Source organism: Lissotriton vulgaris, unplaced genomic scaffold (assembly GCF_964263255.1).
Source record: "Lissotriton vulgaris unplaced genomic scaffold, aLisVul1.2 SCAFFOLD_1306, whole genome shotgun sequence".
NCBI classification, from domain to species: domain Eukaryota; kingdom Metazoa; phylum Chordata; class Amphibia; order Caudata; family Salamandridae; genus Lissotriton; species Lissotriton vulgaris.
In genome coordinates this window covers 604173-625810 of record NW_028248091.1, presented here as the reverse complement: position 1 = coordinate 625810, position 21638 = coordinate 604173, and the positions used below count along the sequence as shown (strand labels likewise).

The 21638-nt window shown below is 41.8% G+C and overlaps 1 protein-coding gene across 1 annotated transcript in view; it reads left to right on the top strand.

Annotated features, from left to right (window-relative positions):
* LOC147664935 (solute carrier organic anion transporter family member 1A2-like) overlaps nt 1-21638 on the top strand; it is a 569665-nt gene that overhangs the window by 55569 nt on the left and 492458 nt on the right. Inside the window, exon 2 of the mRNA XM_086949878.1 lies at nt 18830-18928. Within this exon, the coding sequence (XP_086806004.1) occupies nt 18830-18928 (99 nt within the window). The remainder of the gene's footprint in view (nt 1-18829; nt 18929-21638) is intronic.

The window sequence follows — 21638 nt, the reverse complement described above, 5'->3', positions numbered from 1 at the left end:
GATATCATACCTTTTTATAGGAGTCAGGGAAGGGTGAAACTGAAATTGAGCAGTTGCACTTGATAGAACAGAGTTTGGCCAGTGCCACCCGTAATAGAAAAATATGATGATTGTGTAGTAAGCTTCCCCACCTGCAGACAGTAGTAAATAAAACTACTGTGAGTCTACTTCACAAGTATATTTTTCTTGGGCACCTGCTGACTGAGCTGGCATGCCGACTACAGCAAGGTTACGTAATTTTGCTAAACAAGAGAGAAGAAGAAGGCTGGTGTATTGTGTACTCTGAGTCCATAGTGCTAGTATAATGCCTGAAACTCCAGCAAATGTTAGAGGCCAAGGAAGTGGGAGGATAGATACATACCACAAATATTATGTACTGTGCGTGCTAGTGCTACTGTGCCACTATGTGTGGAATTAATTTGCTTTACTGTTTTGCTAAAAGTATATTGTTTCAATAGTATTTTTTTTCTTCTTGATATAGCTACTACTTCCAAAGAAAAATTGAAACCAGACAGGAAGGAGTTGGCAGCCATGGCCCGGCGCCGGAAGCTGCAGGCCATCCAAATCGAATACTGGCAGCTGGTGGTTCTGGCGGAGGAGGAGGGGGAGGAGGAAGAGGAGAAGACAGAAGCAGCTGCTGCAGCCTCCTCCAATGCCCAGGCCCAGGCCCCTCCAGTGGTACAGCGCCACAGTTAAGCAGCCACCCGCCACAGCACTATTTCATCCAAAACTGCTGCCCCCCCCATGGATGCAATTGTAGGGCATTCAAGCGCTGCCTGCTTCACCGAATGGCACTCCTAGAGTAGCACCTAAAGGAGCAGTTAAAGGTCCTGGTGGACAACCCACTCAGAGCCTGTCAATAAGAAAGACCCTGTAAGATTGCCCCTTTTTTATTCCTTTTTTGGTGGGTGGGAATTGGGTGTTGGGGTTTTATTTGCCGACATTGGTTGGACTTTTTCTTGTTGGACATTGGTTGGGTTTAGGGAGAGGGGTAGGTCAGGTGTTGTGGGATTTTTTACATAGTTTATTTTTGTTAGGGAATTGAATTATATTTATACTTGAACTTTGCATACAATGTTAATGTTTTGTGGGGGGTTACTGTTTTATGTCACCCAATTTCATTGGTGCTGCAGGGCCGCAGCTAGTGTTTGATGGAAATAATCTGCTGATTTTGTAACACACAAACATATAGATGCATTACCCCACACTGAGTGACTTGTACTGCTAGTATTGTGAGTATCTCCTCCTAGCCTATGCATTCTGCAACAAGAGGACTCAAGGGGTGGGTGAATTAAGTAATTAATTTCCATCTTTTTTTGGAACCGGACAACCTCACAGAAGCATGGAAGATATATTTCCCATTGATTTATTCAGCAATTGTGATCTGATTGAACTTTTTATAAATATTCCATCTCAAGAAATTCTTAACTACAACAAGCCCTGAAGAAGTCTGCATGAGGACGAAACGTGTTAGCAATCATGAATTTTAAGAAATGTGTATTTCAATAGAGAATAAAAGAACTTTTGTACCTACAATCAAAATTCTTAAGTACCTTTTTTTTAATGATAAGTAGTGCTTACTAACTAGATTAGTAGACAGTGAAGGGAAGCAGTATATTACTAATTATTATTCAATTTGCCATGCCTGTCTGCCCTCAGAGAGACTCAAATTACATACATTTCTACTTCTGTTGTACCGGGCTTACTTTTTAAAGCTAGCAAAGAAAATTAAAAAATTGTTGTAGGGATCAATTATAAGCAGAGACCAAACAACAACACACAGTCATAATGTTGTATCTCGGCATTCTTCTTGGTCCTCCCTTCCATGGAAGCGGCGTCCGTCAATTTTGGGTGCCACTGCCTGCCTGGCAGATGCGGATTGGTAGGTGAGTGTGAGTTGTGTTTCTCTGTTTAGCACAGGGTAAAGGCCGGCCTGTAAGTGTAAATGAAAAAACAAAAGGGATATTTAAAAATCATGGTGAAAAACAAAATATTAATTACGGAGGAGTACAAACACTTTCAGAGAGGCATGTCTAAATCATGTCTACTCTGTTGTCTATTTCCAGCATTACCGTACAACGGCAACAGGACAGAGCAGGCCCACGGTGCCCAACCAACCTCCACTTAGCTTGGATTTTGACTGAGCCAGACAGAGCACTCATGTCACATATACAACAACATGGCATTTTCCAAAGTAAGTAACTAAATCAATGGCATGCACGGCTGTCAGTCATACCACTACTACTGTACTTCTGACTCGACTCCACCACTACACAGACATGTGGGTCTGCTGTGGTTGTTGTTGCCTTTTATGCCACTCATGAAATGGCCTGAGTTATTCCATCAATCCTCTCCAATCCTACTGACTGACTGTGAAGATATTATGTCACTGTGGTCATCATCATGGTGTTGTCCAACTCAGTCTGCAGTGTACCGAGTGAGTCCACATTCCATATTCAAAAATGCAATGGATCGGCCTGCAGTAGAAGTACAATTTTGTTATTAAACAACAAGAAGGGAAACATTGACTTGAGTCACTTTTAGTGTGCAGATTAAATAACACACAATGAATTAATTTCATGCACAACAAACAACAACACAAACACCAATTACTCAGAGTCAGCGTCCAATGGATGCCATCATTACCTGTTCCTTCTCATCTTTAGTTAAGGGGCAGTCTCTCTCGGCTTGGAAAGGAGGATAGCTATAGTAGTCATCATTTTCCAGTTCTTTTGGTGGGACTCGACGAGGCAACATTTTTAGCACTATTCTGCATTCAATCATCATCTGGCTTGAGGGAAATGGATTTAGGGTGAGTAAGTAGGATGGAGTAAGACTCGGAGGAGTGGACTTTAGTTAAATGCACACAGCTGCAACTCCAATATGGCAATAAAAAGACTAGAAGATGGTGGTGATAGATTTGTTGTGCTTCGAATCAGAAAGACAGGGACACACACAAATAAAAGTAAATAAGGAAGAAGGAAAGTAAGAAGATCAAAGCCTAGTTGTCAGGGAAGTATAGCTCGTCCTCAAACTCTAGTGGTTCGACCAGAAGTAGGTAATCATCGAACCCACTACTTCCATCCCGTAAGTCGCTGTCTTCATCTTCCTGCTTTGATTAACGTATTTTGTAATTTGGTGGTATAAAGTTCTGATTCATTTTGATTATGGTTAACCTCTCCATGTTTTTAGATGAGAGACTGGTCCTTTTCACTGTTACAATGGCACCACCCGCACTGAAAACACGCTCAGTAGAGACACTTGCAGCATGGCAAGACAGATAGTTTATTGCTAGCCTGCTGAGCACTGGCCATTGGTCCATTTTCCCATACCAATACAGCAATTAGTTTTGATCAATGTAGACCTCTGTTGGGTCATCCAGATAGGCCTGGACCATCCGTTCAATGTTCAGGGGTGCTCCACTTTGCTGGTCCTCTTTTGTATTTGCTACAGCACTGCTGTAAATACCAATCCTGTGCTGGGGGTGATGATCCAGTTCTTGCTGTTGTCGATAGTGTTGGTGACCGCTGTGAGCCAAACATACTGTCCTCAGGCTCTGAAGCTGAACTTGATGCTGGATGCCCTGCTGCAGTACTTGTTGTGGGTTTGAGTAGCGGGCCTTTAATTACCAGCCGTTCATTTTCCAAGTCACTGGCTGCCTCAGCTATCCAAGTCCAAGTTGTGTACTGGGCAACATTCACTTCTGAAAAAGTAATTAATGTCTTAGTGTTCAGTGCCGATTTGTTCCGTGGATCCAGAATTGTGGCACAAATGTAATGTTTTTCTGAAAATATGTGAGTTTGCACCCTTGTATTTTCAGTGAAGGGATAGGCTCTCCACCAACTAATATGCTTCATTTATTTCCTCCACACCTGTTTGCATTTCAGATGCCTCCTTCAGCTGTTGCTCTAGCATGTGCAACAATGGGATAACGTGGCCCATATTTCACTCCTCATTGCTGACTTCACGTGAGAAGAGCTCGAAAGGAAGTAGTATCTCTGTCAGGCATTTAACTAGGACCCATTGTTCCATCTGTATGGTCATGCCTATCAAAGTTGCATGCCCTATTCTTTGCATGACATAGTCATTGATTGGTCTGTCGTGATCTAACAGACGATCGAGCGTGTAATACGCAGAGTTCCAACATGTTGGCACCTCCTGGATGAGTGCTTTGACTAGCATTCTATGCTCATGTTAAATGATCTTCAGCTGCTTCCGAGCTTTAAAAGATTGGCTGAAATGTGTGCATATTCTTCTGCAGGTGGTCAGTAAGTTGCTGACTTGGTCTTTTTTTCAATGATGGTAATGTAGTGTGCCAAATACAGGACCCTGAAATAGCCACCATCACCCATGGCCTTAGCTATATTACTGCCATTGTCCATTGCAACAAAACCATTGTTAAGCCCTCTTGGGCGCAACCATTCAAAGACCATGTGGTTAAATTCTTCCAAAATGTTTGTATGAGATTTTTCCATGGCAAACATGGCTACAGTTTCATGTTTATGAGTAGCATTAAACATCTCAGCAGTGTCAACAACACCTGCTGCAGATATCTTTTCTCTAACCCTCACAACAGAGATCCACTGTGCAGTGATGCACGTGTAATCAGTGGCTTGGCAACTGGTCCACATGTCTGTTGTCAGGAGGATATTGTGAACAACACTTTGCAGCAACTGTGGCGAAATTAGACCGGCTGCAAACCTTCCATTTTGGGCAGATGGCTGTCACAAATTCAAGGAAACCCACCCCTTCCACTAAAGTAAAAGGGAGAAGGTCCAGCGCTAACATTTTAGCCAGCTTCACATTGTACAAATGTGCCATTGGGAAGTTGTGTTCAAACTGCCCCTCCGACCTAAGCATGCTGACAATGGTAGGCTGGATTTTTTTCCTTTCTGGTGCAGCTGATGCAAGTGACTTCTTGAGCCCAGTTAGGCTTAATGACGCACTTTTTTTCATTGAGGTACTCTGTTTCCTTGGTGTCTCAGCCTGACTCTTACTACGGTGCCACTGAGATGTTGCTGAAGATGTGGGCGGTACAACTACACTGTTTCGGACAGTGCTACTTTGTGTACCAGAGAAAATGTCTCGCTCTTGTTCACCTTCCACCGCGATCATATCTTCTTCTACTTCTTCATCCCCACCAACAGCAATGGGTGAAGTTTTACTTTTTTGTGCACTAAGTAGGTGCGCCTCTCACTGGATCATATGGTCTTTTTTCATTTGGGTTGTTTGGCCTCTGGTACCATAGTTTGTACCAAGCTTACCCTGACTAACACCTTGTGGACAAATTGAGCATATAACAACATTCTCCTCCTAACTGTTGACCGAAAAGAAGTCCCAAACTGGGGAGGGGAACTTTCTTGTGCTGCTGGAGGTGCCACTTGCAATGCCCGATGAACTGGAGAGTGTGCCTAGAATTTGACTCTGTGCAGTTACAGTACTTCTACCTACTGAGGTGGTGGTTGTGCTGGATGTAGGTCCCTGCTGGGACTTTGCAAATGCAAATATGTAAGCTGGAGGTCGTGCTGGTGTTACCTGTGTTGGTGGTATCCATGCCACATCCCTCACAGCAATTTGGGATGGGGTAATAATAATGTCAGTCTCCGTCTTCATCTCTTCTGGGGTGGGAGTGATCTTTATGATGACTGGCTCATCATCATCCTCCTCTTCTACATCTTCCTCCATAACTCCAAGGCTTTCTGGAACCTTCATTTTCCTTAGCCTTGTCGCATGGCGTGGGCTCCAAGTGGTATCTAGATCATCAAAAGGGGTGCTCGAAAAAGTTGATGGACTAACCCTCCTTTTCCTTGCTGGGGATCTGGAAGATGATAGATCTTCTGAAAGAGTGGCTTGCTCTTCTTCCTCTGCAGGAAGCTCGATTTTCTGAACTGCCCCTACTTCAGGAGGAACAACTACTATTGTGGGCTGTTGTTGCGGCTGTTGTTGTGACTGTTGTTGTGGCTGTTGTTCCGGATGTTGTTCTGGCTGTTGTTCCAGCTGTTGTTGCCCACTTATCTGATGAGTTTCCGCCTGCATTTATTGGATACTACATTTGTGATAATGGCATTTCAACATCACTGCTCTTTGGCGTTTGCGCAAGTAGACTGGCTACCTCTGCGATGGTCATGGGCTTGGGCATAGGTTGGTGAGGTGGGCATGCTGATGTGGAGATGCTGCTCCCAGCTTGGTCCCCGGACACCGCTGATGAAGGCGTAATTTCTGTTACCCAAAAAACAGCTTGGGAGGCACACTGGTCTTGGTAAGTGGCAGTGCCACTTTCTTCTCCTGTTACTTCTTCTCACTGGCAACTTTCTTAGTATTGGAGGACCTGGTACTTTTCTTTGGGGCCATCTTCTTCTTACAATGTCAGCAGGATGCAGATGCCCACGTTGCAGCAATGTCTGTGGTCACACATCACGTCACGTGGTGCGCAGCAGGACTTCTGTCTGGCAGTACAACAAGTGATGATGACACCGTCTCCTCAGTCTTTTGTGCACCTAAAAGCAAAGAAGCCAGAAGAACTTCAGTGAAATGTTGCATTTCTTATGGTTCAATTACTACTAGTACAAACAAACAAATATAATACATAACTTAGTGTGTCGTGGTCACACTTGTTAGTGTTATAATATTCCATTTTATTAACTCTCACTAGGAATGCTCTCTTACCCCACTTATCATTGTCAATGCCTCCCTTGCTCAAAGCATCTTCCGAGCAGCTCTCAAGGCATGCTAGATCCTCCCACTCCTAAAGAAACCTACAATAGACCCAGAAGAGCTTTGCGGCTTATGGCCTAAATCTCACCTATCTGCAAAAACAGTCTATGTTGAACTTCTAAATCAAATCGGTGTTTATCATCCACTGCACAACTACCAGTCTGAATTAAGATCATGCTGCAGCATGGAGATCAATTCTTATACGTTGTAGACAATAACATCTTGATCACATATCAAGATGGCCCCTCCATCCTGATATTGCTGAACCTCTCAGTTTTCTTTGACAAGTCGACCATCCCAACCTCATATGCACCATGAAATCTTGAATGAGATTCACCTAAAATATTCTTCATTGGTTCTCCTCCTACCTTTCCAACCAGCACCTATTTGTTGGCATGAGCACCTCTTGGTCACAAAAGATCTCTACCACCTCTGGGGATCCCCACGGTTCCATCCTGTTTCCTGTCATATTAATCCTTTATATGAAGCTTCAAGGAGCTCAACACGCAGATAGCAGTATTGAGGTTCAGTACTATGCCAATGATACACAACTCTACTTTAAAGCCTTCCTTGTTTCAAGCATCCAATGTTTCAAATACTGCTTGCAAATTATCCTGACCTGGATGTCTAGCACCTACCTGAAGCTCAACCCAAGCAAGACAGATTTCTTGTTATTTGCCAAGAACAACAAGCAAGATACAGTAGAAACCTGACTCAACCTTGATGGGTTTAAAACCCAATTTTGATCTAATGCCAACACACTAAGATTTTCCCTAGACATCAACCTCACCCTCAAGGAACACATTGTAAAAATAAGGTTGGTCTAGTACAAGCTCTCTCTTCTAAAGAAAATCAAACTGTGTATTTCAGAAACAGGCTTCAGAACTGCTGTCTAAGCCCTTGTCCACTCACATCTGCTTGGGAGTAATACACTATTACATGGCCGCCCAGAGCACATACTGGCACCCCTTAGGGGCATCATACACACCACAGCATGTCTCATTCATGGCCTGAAGTCATATTATCACATCACCCCTGTACTGATTGCATTCCAGGAACTGCACCTACTAGCCTGCACCATCTTCAAAACCAACTGCGTCATTTGCATAGCCACGAACCAGCACCCCTAACTTGCAGACAAGCTCACCATCTGTGGTAGTTATTTGCACATCCCCAGCCAGGCACCACTAAATTGCAGATTGAGAAGTGCAAAGAAGAAAAAACAAGTATTCTCTTCAATCTATGCATCCAGGAACTGGAACTAAACTCACGTATCAGGACCACATCTTTACTGCTTCAATTGAAATGAGTTGAAGATTCACCTCTTTAAAGAACTCTAAATTACAATGCATTAACTGTCCACAACCCAGCCTACTCTCCTATTACTCACTGACTTTACAACTGATGTTGACAATGTCCAGCACTCTTCTGCCCTTTGCTAAGGTTTGCACCATAGAATTCAGTGTACATAGGTACAAACATACTAACGGCTTGGGGGAAAGACAGTGTGAATTGTGGTGTGGAGGAGGTGGATTGCTCATTGTACTGTCCCAGTGAAGAAACTGTGTCATCTGACATAGTGCCATTTTCTGCCTACCCTGCAGCTTTTCATGTGTGGTAAATAAAGTATTGGTGGTGGTTTGACCCTCTGATTTAGGTCATTACGGATTTCGTTAGCAATTCATGATCCTTCTCTGCAATACTGCATGATGTTTCCGTCCTCAATACAAACTTGTATATTTCTTTCGACTGGGTAGAATGTCTATAATATCAGTTATGACTGACAAACTTTCTGAATACTTTGAGTAAGTGTTGATTAGTTTCTTCAGATTACTGATTCACACAGTCTGGTCATCGTCCGATGGAATATGCATAGCATAATTTTGTGAGACTCTACCTCATGAGTTATTTCTATCATACCAACTGTAGTTGTATGAATTGCATGGGAGTACTGTGTACTGTGAATGGTTTACTCATTGTTGGTACTTGTAGCATGGGTGTATATTTTAGTATTGTTATCACACTCATCAGTAGTGGCATTGGATGGGAGCCTTTGACACTTGTTAATGCCACTGACTTAAGTTGGATGGATACATGCATTTTGTTTGGACTTTGCACCTTTGAGGGCATTGTCCAGTGAATTTAGCTCGTTGATGGCATAGAGGGGGGAAACAACACTTACAAGGCAACTTTTACAACGCACTACCTTTACAACGAAACTTTTACAACACAACATCCATGACAACGCATGCCATTACAACGCAACCATTACAACGCATGTCACCACAACGTATACCACTACAATGCATGTCATTACAACGCAGTCATTAAAACGCATACCATTACAACGCATACCTACACTAGCCAACACGTACCCTACTGTTGCACCCCCTAGAGTTAGAATAGTAATTTTTACCCCTACACTATCCAATACTTACCCTACTGTTGCCCCCCTGGAGTTAGAATAGTAATTCTTACCCCTATACTATCCACCACTAACCCTACTGTTGCACCCCCTGGGGTTACAATGGTAATTTTTACCCCAACACTATCTAATACCTACCATACATGCAATGTGATGGTATGCGTTGTAATGGTAGTATGCGTTGTAGTGGAATGCGTTGTAAAGGTAGTTTCAAAGAATTCGTTGTAATGGCATGCGTTGTAATGGAATGCGTTGCAATGGATGTTGCGGTGTAAAAAAATGTAAAAGTATGCGTTGTAACGACATACATCCCATAGAGGGCTTTGATTGCATAGTACATGATGCTTATGAGGCTTCTTTACCAGGCAATAGAGTGGCCTGATGGCTTTTGGCTAGTGCATGAAGATCATATGGGTTCATACATATTTAACAGGACGTGTTTAGAGTAATCTGTGGTGATACAACATTCTAGCTAATATACCCTTTTGGAATATGGTATTTCCTTCCCTTTGTACATTTGAAAGTTATGACATTTATTTAAAAATTTCAAGATACCAGTGTGGCTATGGACATTGATGATTTTAGAAGGAACACTCTAAGATAGACTTAATTTATCACACTGGTTCTTAATTTGCTACTAATGTGCCACTCTGTTTATATCTAGTTTTGATCAACAGCTGAGTGGTGGCCTGCTTATGATGTTGAGTTACAATGTGATTTGTGCTTGTCCGGGAATCATACAAGAGAGCTCGATTTTTCGATCGCCAATCTATTCTACGAGAAAAGGACCCTAAACAAAACGAACAACTTATTTTGGTCACTAGACATTCCCTAATGAATGACAAGATAAGACAAATCATCTATTCCAATTGGAATGTACTTAATGTAAACAAATCTAAGGCCAACCACATACCCAAGCCAGTCATTGCTTACAAAAGAAATAAAAACATCAAAGACCTAGTAGTTAAGTCAAGAATGCCAGTAAAACCAAGCCCATTACAAAGAAGCATAACCAGCAATAACCCTGTCTTAGGCAACTACAAATGCGGCACCTGTAAGACTTGTCCTCAAGCCATTGAAAGAAAAGACCTCACCTTCAACAACATTACAATTGTCTGCAAATCAATGACGAATTGCAAAACTCAGAACGTAGTATATTTAATACTATGTCCGTGCCAGAAAGGCTATGTGGGTGAAACTTCCAGAGCCATCAATAAAAGAATAACAGAACACAAATCTGCTATTCGTACGAAGAAAATCAATGCCCCATTGGTCACACATTTTTTGGAACTTGAACACAAACCTGAGGATCTAAAGTGGTTTATTCTCGAAAACATACTACCCAGACCTGGATTATGCCCTGAAAAGATTCGTAAAAAACGAGAGGTATATTGGATCTTCTCCCTCAATACAGCAAACATGGGGCTCAACTCTGAAATTCCATGGGAACAAGCGATCATATGATATATCTCTCCCTTAGATATTACCATCATCTCTGATTACGCCAACTCATCTTCTAGAATCAACAGCCGATACCTAGTGGACAATCACTCTGTACACATACCTGTGACATTTCTCTAAATAGTCTTTAAATATCTTACATACATGCCACCACAATGGATATAATTATCATATGCCTGGTAGCTCACTACCAATCTGTATCATTACCCCTGTTTTTGTTCCATTTTACACGCGCACACAGCCACTCATTTATTCTGAATAGTTTCATTTCTGCCTAAATTTAGCTACTACGTTGCGTAGCTTTTACCTTTTAAACCATGACCCTGTGCTCACCGAATTGCACTATATAGAATGCATAAACCATATAATGTTTCTATCTCAAACTCTATGAGATGGCTATAGTTTTTAGTGATTCCATCTGTATGAACGCTTATTTCTAACAAATGGCTTAACGTTTATTATGTGCTCAGTACGCCTAGATGCGTTTGTTGGTTTATAGCCTGCATGACATCCGTCACCACACATAAGCTTTCCATCTCCATCTAGTTAACCGACTTAAGTGAGTCGTGCTTGTATACTTGCGTGGTTGTCGTCATCCCCTAGGCGAGTTCGTTTTGAAGTATGTATTCCCCCAGTGGTGCGCATCCAAGGGAAATATTTCCGTGTGCCTTTTTCGAGCTTTCCACTATTGCACTCCATTGAGATAGATACACATTGCGGAGCATATACAGTTTTTTATAATTTCCTAGTAGTTTTAACTATCGAACTGCCAGCGTGAGTCTTTTTCTCACGGAGGCTCACTCACTGGCGCATTATGCGCTGAGCATTCGCATCATACTCTGTACTGAACTACAAATGTAGGTTGATTGGTTCATGTGACCACCGTTTTGTTTCTCACCACGCCTCCTAATTACTGGACACACCGGTTCTCACTCTACTTTCAAACGCGCGCTATATACAGCACCTCCCGTGTCTACATTTGTTTTCCTCGACGCGATGTCACAGGATATCCAGAACCCCTGATGTAGCCAGACGCTTGGCCCCTTTCAGGTTAGTCAGTTTCCACGAAGCCCCGCTAGCTTTGTTCCTGTTTTATCTATCAGCAGTAGGCTTTAATCGTTACCATGTCCTTTCCCAGATAATTCATTGGCTCGAGGCGTGTTCAATATTCTGATACATCGAAACGCCCGTTCTCTATTTGGGTATGTATACTGTCTGCATACATCTAATTAATTCTCGTAGTACCTAATATTAGTGAGATTTTTACATATCTCATACTCTTTTCTAGGTAAAAAAATGGCATTCAGAGGGAACTATATAATATCGAACAGCCACTATATTGTTTAAGTGGTCAACACTTATCAGGTATGCCATGTCAGTACATATATCCCCCTACAGTCAAAATACCTTTGTAGCGATATTTTAATTATATTTTTTCTATTCTATCCCTATGCATTACTTTAATATTTACAGCCAGCTACCGCCCAATACTTGTCCTATACACAAGCTCGGCGTTCATAACTACTTCACCCCTGGAATATCATCGCTTTCTATATTCAGTCATTCACGAAGGCAACAATTATAACTTATCAGGTAGACAATGATATATGTTAAACGGTCCATCTCTCTTGATTGATATTTATAGTTTTTTTCACGATCAGTAATTATTGATTTCTATTTATTTTTTCTTGTGTCATAGTGGTGCATATCTACGGTCAATCCTCTAACACCTCTATAAATGGAACTTTCATCTCTAAAATAACTACAAAAATACTAAGAAAAGTAGTAAGGTAATGAAAACACGCTATACATTATATCTATATGGCTGGTTGTATGGTTCATCTCCTTATATTTAATCCATGTGACTATTAAATATGCTTGAGCCCATTATACCTATGTACAATTATGGGCATTTCTTAAATTAGTTATTAACAATTAGCTGCCCATTAATACTAAAATCATGTTCCATAAAAGTTTGGTACTTAATAACTGTTTAACTTCTACATCTAGCCAGGTACAGATATCTACCTTACCTTTGTGATGAACAATCAAGAGAATTTCCTTTAAATAAGAATATACCTTCTGTTTTTGTAAGTAAATTCAACAAGTTTGTCTCTTATTTCATACTAAGTCAAACTTTTGGTAACCCACTCTTATTTCATTAGGTTACTTCAACTCTGATCCATATTTTCATCGTAACTAATAACAATATAAAAGTCAGCAACCTACTACACCCCGTGCCTTCTTCTTTTTTCTATTCCCCTTTTCTCTATTCCCCTTTCTCCTGTTTTAATACCTATTAGACTAGCTTTTCTAACATATATCATACACTTATTTCTATTAGTTCACTTAGACTTATCTGTTCAATATATCCATAAAGGTATGGAGTGGTCAAGAATAGTGGGACTTGCCATATGTCTCATAGAAAATTTACCAGATATACCAGTATATCAATCTATTAATTATTTTAATGTACATCGATATGTCTGTTTTGAAAATGTATCTGCTCATAGATATGATGTCATTTGAATAAAAAATGGTTTCAAACATGTATGCCATAGCAAGTCAATAAATATGTTTTAGACCTAGACCAAAGTTTTCTATCAGAATTGTAGAGCAACTATACATAATTTACTTTACACATGTAAGTGACATGATTTTAATTGTGTTGCAGTGTTATGTTTCTGTCCTAAAGCAAATGACGGACTCCTGAAGAAGGCAAATGCCGAAACGCGCGTAGAGTCTCCACCCACCGCTTTGCTTACTCCACTAGCCCTGTCTACCATCTTAGTCATTTGTACTGTGTTTTCTTTCTTTGTGTGTTCAAATTCTTATTGTTTTTTCATATGCTTTTGAATATATGTAAACAATTTCCTGAAATCATAACATGTATGTCAGTGATGTTTTAAATACTTATATGTATCTTTTATAAATAAGATTCTTATCAAAAAATTGAATAAAATATTTAAATAAACTACACATTAATTTTGAATGTAATCATTTGGTTTTTCTGCTTTTTGGTGCACATGTCACTTCCAAAAGCTAATTAGCTTCTTAGTGTCCTTGGGTTTTTTGGCTTTATTAATTAGCTCACTACCATATGTTCCTCTAAAATATTGTCTTTGTTTACTCCCTACCGGTAGTGAATGCATCAGCTAGTAGGGGTCCCCACTTTTTTCCAAAATATGCAACTTGGATATGTACATCTTTTGGAAGGTAGTACCAGAGGTCTGTTATGCATGCTTGATTACTGACACATATTAAAAATAAGATTTAGCATCAATATTTCTTCGTATGTCCCATCGGCATAAATCATTTTTAATCCAACGGAGCGTTAAATTTACTTATCTTTTTCAATAAAATGGGTTATTATTTGAGGTGTATGTGAGTTCTTCTAAAGTAATGAGTTCAACAATGTTTTAGGTCTCATACGCAAGTTCAGTAAATGAACTTAGGCTAAATCCCCGATAGCTATGGCACAAAGCAGACAGGCTTAATTGAGGAAAAGAGTGTAAAGGTCTTATGGTACCAAAACAGTTAAAAAGTCAAAGCACAACAGAGTAAAAATGTCACAACCAGTTTCTTAAACTAGTACAGAATAATTAGAACCATAACAACAAAAGAGGTTAAATCCAATAAGTGGAACACAAGATATGAATTTTAAACGTTTAAGGGCAAAAAGAACCAAGACAAAGAGGAAAAGAGTGTGAAGGTCTTAGTGGTACGAAAACAGTTTAAAATTCAAATCACAACAGAATAAAAATGCCATTGCCAGTTTCTTAAACTAGATCAGAATAATCAGAATCATAACACCAAAAAGAGGTCAAATCTAATAAGTCGAACAAGAGATATGAATTTTAAAGTTTTAGGACAAAAACAACCAAGACAAAGAAAACACCAAACAGAAGCCACTGTTCATGGTTGACTGGGGCCTAGGCATATTATCAGGCCGAGCACGATACAGGAGAGGAGAGATTCCCCAATTGGACTGTCGAGGCCAGACATTGCACCTTCTCACTTGGTCTCTGCATTGGAAGTTGAAATCCTATAGCAGGACAAGGTTAAAGCTGGATCCAGAAGAATTCTCTCGAAGTAGGACGGCCATTAAATGAGGCCCCACTGAAGCCGTTGGTTTTGGTGGGAAAAGATCTCAGTGAAAAAAATCAAATTTCACAGCCATTTAAGTAGGGCGAATATGTTTCAAGCCTACACCTGGTCAAGATTTCTACCTTTCAGAATTAGGACCTGATTAGAAGTACGGTGGTCCCAAGGCCGTTGTGCCCTCGGTGGCGGTTCGACCACCCCAACCTCAGCAGTCCTACCGCTTTATTATGAGTTTGGCAGTCAGACCACCACCAGCTAGACAGAAGACTCCCACCACCGGTAGGATTCTGGATCCCAACAGGTCGGCGACGGGGAAATCGGTGGTCTGTGGCGGCGATGCCAATACTTGCCCCGGTGCAGGTTACGACCTGCCTTTCTGGGAAGCTATTCATGGCAGGGACTTCGTCATGAACAGGTCAGCAGAAAGGCAGGGAAAGGTATAACAAACTTGGCCCAGGCATTTTTGCCCACAGGGTGTGTGCATGGGGGCACATGTTGTTGCCCCTTCTGCTTGCACTGTTGTGTGTTTACTGTGTGCCATACACAACATAGTGCATGGCACACAGTGCACCAACGTGAAAGCAGAGCCGTGCACACTGCTGCCGTTGCACCCCCGACAGAACACCACCAGCTTGGTGGTGTTGTAATATGGCTTGGTGACATTCTCCTGACTGCCGCAATGGCGGTCCAGCGGTCAGACCCCAAACTCGAAATAGGCCTCTTAGTACCTTTTTTGGCACTCAAAATCATTTCATGCGGCAAGCCTGTAGCAGTAAATAATGGAGCCCTCTCAGACACCTTTGCTGAAAGGACCTGTTAAAGCTCTAGAGGCCATTTCAGATTTTTCAGACTTACTAGAGCAGTCCTACATGTTATCATCATAGGCCCCCAGGGGCAACGCTTAAGGGCCAGCACTCACTAAAGCAGAGGACACCAGTAGAGTCCACTCCCGGTCAATTTCCTAATTTCAAATGATCATGCCAGGAAAAAGGCCTCTTGCACCATGTTGTGTCCCTGAAGCCAAAGAATGCCAGCCAACTGACCATTGGGGTTCGCTTTTCAGTCCTGGACACAAGTGGAGGTAGGCCCAGGCTTTCTTGTCTCTATTTAGAACACAGACCTCAGGTCAAGTACTCCTCTTCCTATTTGCATGTTTAGATGTGCTCTGAGGAGCTGTGGGTGAGGTGCCACTTTTGTAGGATTAACTCGCCAGTTGTTGTTGGTTACTCCTGGACACCCCCAAACCAAGAGGACCCTTCCCTCTTTTCCAGCACATCCTGTTTGTCTTACTGCAAACTATCCCAAAGTGCACTATTCTGAGTAAAATCCACCATGGTAGCACAGTTCTGTCCTGACTGATGCCAGCTGCTGGCGGGCTGTTTGTTAATTAGCCGACTGGAGGTTTACTGAACCTCTAAATTTCTAAATGTTATCTTTCATAAACATTTATTTAAAAAAATAAAGTGAGTTGATATTTTATAAATATTAAAAATAATGGAGTTACCATAGCTTTTCTCATAGAACAAGTACAGCCCTTTACAGAAAATGGCTTTTAAGCACAAATCACTGTAGCTACATGCCAATACTAAATCCGTACCATTAGATATAGGGTGCCCTACCATGTGGGATATAAGGCCTGCTTAGAGGTGACTAGTTTAATCTTTAAAAGTAGGGTTATTTTTTGTGAAGAGTAATATTATGAAAGATTCTGCTGCAGCTTTAAACGATGCAACAGTAAGGCTACACATGTAGCAATAAAGCCATTTTCTATTGTCAGCCTAGTGGTTGGAACACCATGTGCTGCACTCCACATGTGACATAACATGCCCCCTCTGAACCATATGTAGTATGACCTGATGAGAATGTGGAATATTCCTTTGGGGAATTTGTCATGTTTTAGAAAGAAGGGCATATGCACTGGGGACGGGACATCAGTGCCCCATTGTGCAGAGTTCAATAACCAGCAATTTTAGCAGGCTATAATAACAGTGGTCATGTAATAATAGAAATGTTCCTATCATTTTGTGTTCCCTTTTGATTTTATTTGAGTTAAAAAATAAAAGTGGGATTAGCTCTCTCTTCTCTTTCTACAAACTCAAGGGCTCCTGCAATTCTAGATGTTGATGACATATCTAGGGTACACAGTGCTTTTCCCTTTTTCCTCCCACGGCTTTGGTTGCATTTTGCAGTGCCCCTTTAACCATGATTTGCCTCAATATCTTGTTCTGTTCTCTTGTAGTCATCATAATTAGCTTCTTTCACATCATTTGGATAAGTTGACACAGTTGTGACTTTCTCTGCGATATTCCTCTAAATACATGTATGTGTCCTGGGTGGTGCCTTATATTAGATGCTCCACAAACTGGTTGTCATTTTTTTCCAGTTCATCTGCTAAGTCCTCCAATTTTGCATCACTGAATATTTATTTTTGGTTCCTGCTGCGGTCAATGGTGACTATTTAGCCCAGGGTTTGGCTTTGCAGATTGGCTAGTAGCTGAGAATGGCTCTGGATCCTACCAAAGGATTTGGAGAATTAACCCAGTGATTACTACAACTGTTTGCTGCTCTCATGGTACAATGTACCCTGTGTTTCAAACAGCATTGCTGGTACATTGCAAGATCCATAAATCAAGGGCACAGTTACTAAACTTTCACACAACACAGAGCAGGAAGCTAAGTGGCTGCACTATGTTAGTTGAAAGGGAGATAGCAGAAATCCTCCATATTTGCAAAAATATGGAGCATTCACACTCCCCTTCCACTGGCACACTGTGTTCAACCTAGTGCCAATGTAGACATACTTGCACCAAAGTGTAAGGGACACCTTTCTGCACAAAAACAATCCTTAGATGCATTTTCCTCTTTTTATGTGTGCTTCAGAATATAGCACCAGTGCAAAGAAGAAATACAGAGGAGGAATAAAGATATTTCTCCTCATTATGCCTCACTTGGGAAGATGTAGCATATTGATGCAGTCCCAGGTTTACAAGCCTTTGAAAATCTGGGAATGTGGAAAATCAATGGGTGGATATATGCGAACGCCCATGCTTCACCCATGGAATGCCTCTGAAGTTAAAATGTAACGTAACTTAATGCATCACAAGCAGCGGCCTTGCATTACATCACTTTACAAAGCCATACAAAGTGGCACAAATCAGGCCTTTGTAAGTATTACTGAAGCTTTTTTGCCTTGCATGATGCAAGGACACCACAAAATATAGGCCCCAATTTAGGCTTGCTCGTACTTTTCTATTAGCTGGAATGTAAACATTGTTTTTTCTATGCATGTGCTAAACACTGGGTGGGAGACATATCGAACATCAATATTTACTGCACCTGAAAATGACACAATTTCATTGTATATACTAATATATTTTTTATTTCATTTTTACTTTGCACTTTCCATACCTTCCAGGTGTGGTAGATTTTGCATATTTATTGCAAATCTTGTAATGAGGAACAAAATGTGTCAGAAAAGTCTACTGATGGTTGCCATGAGGCTAAAATGTGAACAGACCTTCTAGCAAAAGCAGACCTGTGGACATAGAAAACTTTTTTAAAAATTCGCCTTGCGAAAAGGGGCGTGGCTGTGCCAGGGGTAGGTCCTTGTGCTGTGAACTACTTCTCTAAGAGGCACTTCTGCCCCTTCCACCCTCAATTACCCCTGCTCCAAAAACAAACAAAGAAGTAAACAAAAGTTTCCAGAGGCTGCTGCCACTAATGTCCTGAGATGTTTTTTCCCATCCTTAATTGACATCAGCTGCTCAGAGCCTCCAAAAACTGCTAAAAAGCCATCATTGTGCAGTGGTTTCCAGATGTTTCCCTCCCACCATGTGATATTAGCTACTCACTGGATGACCATGTGAGGGGAGCTGGCACCGTATGAGTTGGCAGGTCTTCAAAACTGTGTAGGACATCCCTAATTAAGCATGTAGACTCATTGATAACTGGTTCATTGAAAAAAGGAACTTGTGTGTTTTAAAAAGCTAGTGTATTTGACTGTTGCAATGCTTTAATTTCTCGTCCTGTAAAAGGTGTTACAACCTAAAAAACACATATGTTTGTGCTCAAAATTTAAAAAGCATTGATGTGTTCATTGTAAACATTATGCATTTTTTTTTTCAGGCATTGTACATGCTGTAGAAGTCGCTGGCCCTCTGATTGGTTCTTTAGTGTCGTCATTCTGTCTTCAACTGTATGTTGACTTTACATCTACTGATCCTGGTAAATGAAACATTTAACTATATTGACCTTTAAAATGTCTGGTTTGTAAGTAGTTAGGAGGCATATATAAAAAAGCCCCTAACGCCACAGGACCGTCACTTTTAAAGACGTGGTGATAGGGGCTTTGCCTTATTTACAAGGTAGAGCTAAGCCACATTAAGTGTAAATGTGTAAATAAGGCACTCTTTCAAGTTGTGCTTAGGTTGAAAGGGTGGGCAATGGGTGGTGTGGTGGGAATTCTGCCTGAACACTCATTGATTTTGATCCTGCACCCGGAACACAGCCGTCTGCCCGGACTGGTCTACATTCTGTTTCCAGCTGCCCCCTACTGGCCACCTTATTCCTTTGCACGAGTGTCTCTCTCACTGTTCCGACGATGCCCTTTTTGGTACCCTACATCCTCCTGATGCCCCTACCTGTACGGGGACCTACTCCTTACCACCTGCCTCCGTGCAGCCTCTGGGTTGCGGTTTCTGGGCTTCACTACGCTCAGATTCTCTCCCTGTTCTGCCCGCTCCTTGATTAGATACTGCCCTCTACATCCGCTATGCTAGGCCCTCCCTGGCCTACCAGACCAACCTCCCATGATGGCTGGATCTGGCCCGATTGCTACTGGATGCAACTCCTTCACCATCACTTACCCTCTCAACATTTCCAAGTCCACTGCTAAATCCTTTAAACATTCCCTCCTGAGAAGACACCATGAGACTCTGATCTCTGACCTGTACTTCAACACCGACAGGGGCATCATCACCAATGACCTGTTGCAGGGATTCTGCTCTTACACAGAACTGTGCATAGAGACTTGGAACCTCAGTGAATAAGGGTGTACCAAAACTCCCCTTAGTAGCCAAAATCCACTACCAGACTAGCAATCAGTGTCTCATTGGATCTTACTAGCTCCCTATGATTAGACAACCCAGAACATGGACTTAGAACACCTCAGGTAATGTGGAACACATGAACACTCTTTCGTTATACTATCATACCAGTCCAAAACGAGGAGTAAATGAAGACACGTGCACGTTTGAAATATTTATTTCAAATGCAGTGTTCTCAAGTGCCGTATCTTGGCTAATGCAAGCAAACATATTATAAGCAACAAGGTTATCAGCATAGTTACTAGTCCATAAAATACAAAGGGTGAAAGCATGTTAATATGCTAAAGGGAAAAGGTCTAAAAAGAACCTCAGTCTTACCCTCCCTTGCTAGTGTATTATATTATATTATAGAAGGTCTCTTTGGGTTTTAAAAGGGCGGCCCAATACCTCTGGTCTTAGTAGAAAAGGATCACATCATCTTCTACACCAACTCTCTGCATGCGGATATTCATCAAGTGTGTGTGCATGCTCTGCGCAGTGCATTATTAAATGCACCAAAAACCAGAGTTGGCCACAGCTGCCTATGTTGTTATGTCTAAGACGTGCACTGATCAGACTGAACAACAACCGTTGTGTTGAAATACCCTTGAAGGCCTCGGCACTCACTGTTCAGACATAGCTTACCAAGCAAAGCTGATACCATAGGAAAACATAATATTCTCGTGTGAAGCAAAATATTCTGCTAGGCTCAAAGAATTAATAACAATATGTGCCGTGTGCAAAAGCAGCAGAGATGTAAAATGGTGTTTAAACTTCTAATAAGCTCATGCTAACTTAACACAGTGTAAAGGCAAAGCCTATCTACATGACAGACCTTATTTTCTATACTAGGAAAACAGCATTTTGGCGCACCACTATATTTACCGTACTTAGTGCACTCAATGCCAGGAACATTCCCTATGGTTCCAAACTCACGATTGTGACTTCCCAAATCCTTAAAGTTGACCTTACCATTACCGCTTACAAAAATGGCATTGCCATGATCCAAGCTTCAGACATGGATCTCAATACATTCGCGGACTTTTTCTACTTCCTTTAGAAGCAAGTACTTCACTCCTCCACGCACTCCCTGGGCCCGCTGTCGCCCCCTGACTCCCATTGCAGAGCCAATCCACTCAACTTCAAATCAATGAGTATGGGCCTCCCACCTAGACCTACTAATGCTGCTGCCACTCCCCATGCTACACTCTCTCTCCCTCCCACAGGTCTGATTGGCACGAACCCTCCCAACGTGTTCTCCGATCAGTCCAAATCCATAGTTAGTATCTCCCCTTATGCGTTCAAAGAACCCCCCTTCACAACCCCAACTTCTAGCATCCGCCAATGAGCCTACACAGCCGCCCCACCTCCCATCCTCGCTCTTTACCCTCTTGCTTAGTAACTAACATTCACTTTACCCTCACCTCATCTAACTGTCCGCGCAACAGTCCAGGAACCTCCTCCTCTCAGAGCTCGCCTAACCCTTCTCTCTCCCCTCCTCCCAGTAACCAAACCATAGGGGGGTCGAGTTCTCCTGCATAACCTCCCGTTCATGTCAACAGACCCTGTCCTGACCCCCTGGTCCCCTTCCTGCAAGCACAACCTACAACTTTGGACTTTGAAACCCTGAACTCCAGAGCATCTATCATTGTTCAGAGAATCCAAAAATCCTTGCTTAATTTGATGAACATCCGTCTCCTCTATTACCACCTTCAAGCCCTCCTTTAACTCAGTCTTTCCCATGCTCTCCACATCTAACCTCCATGCCCATGCTGCTGGCCAGCTGACACCTTCGCCCTCGCAAACTTCTCGGAAGAGGAAACTGAAGCCCTCCTCTCGTCCTACATAAC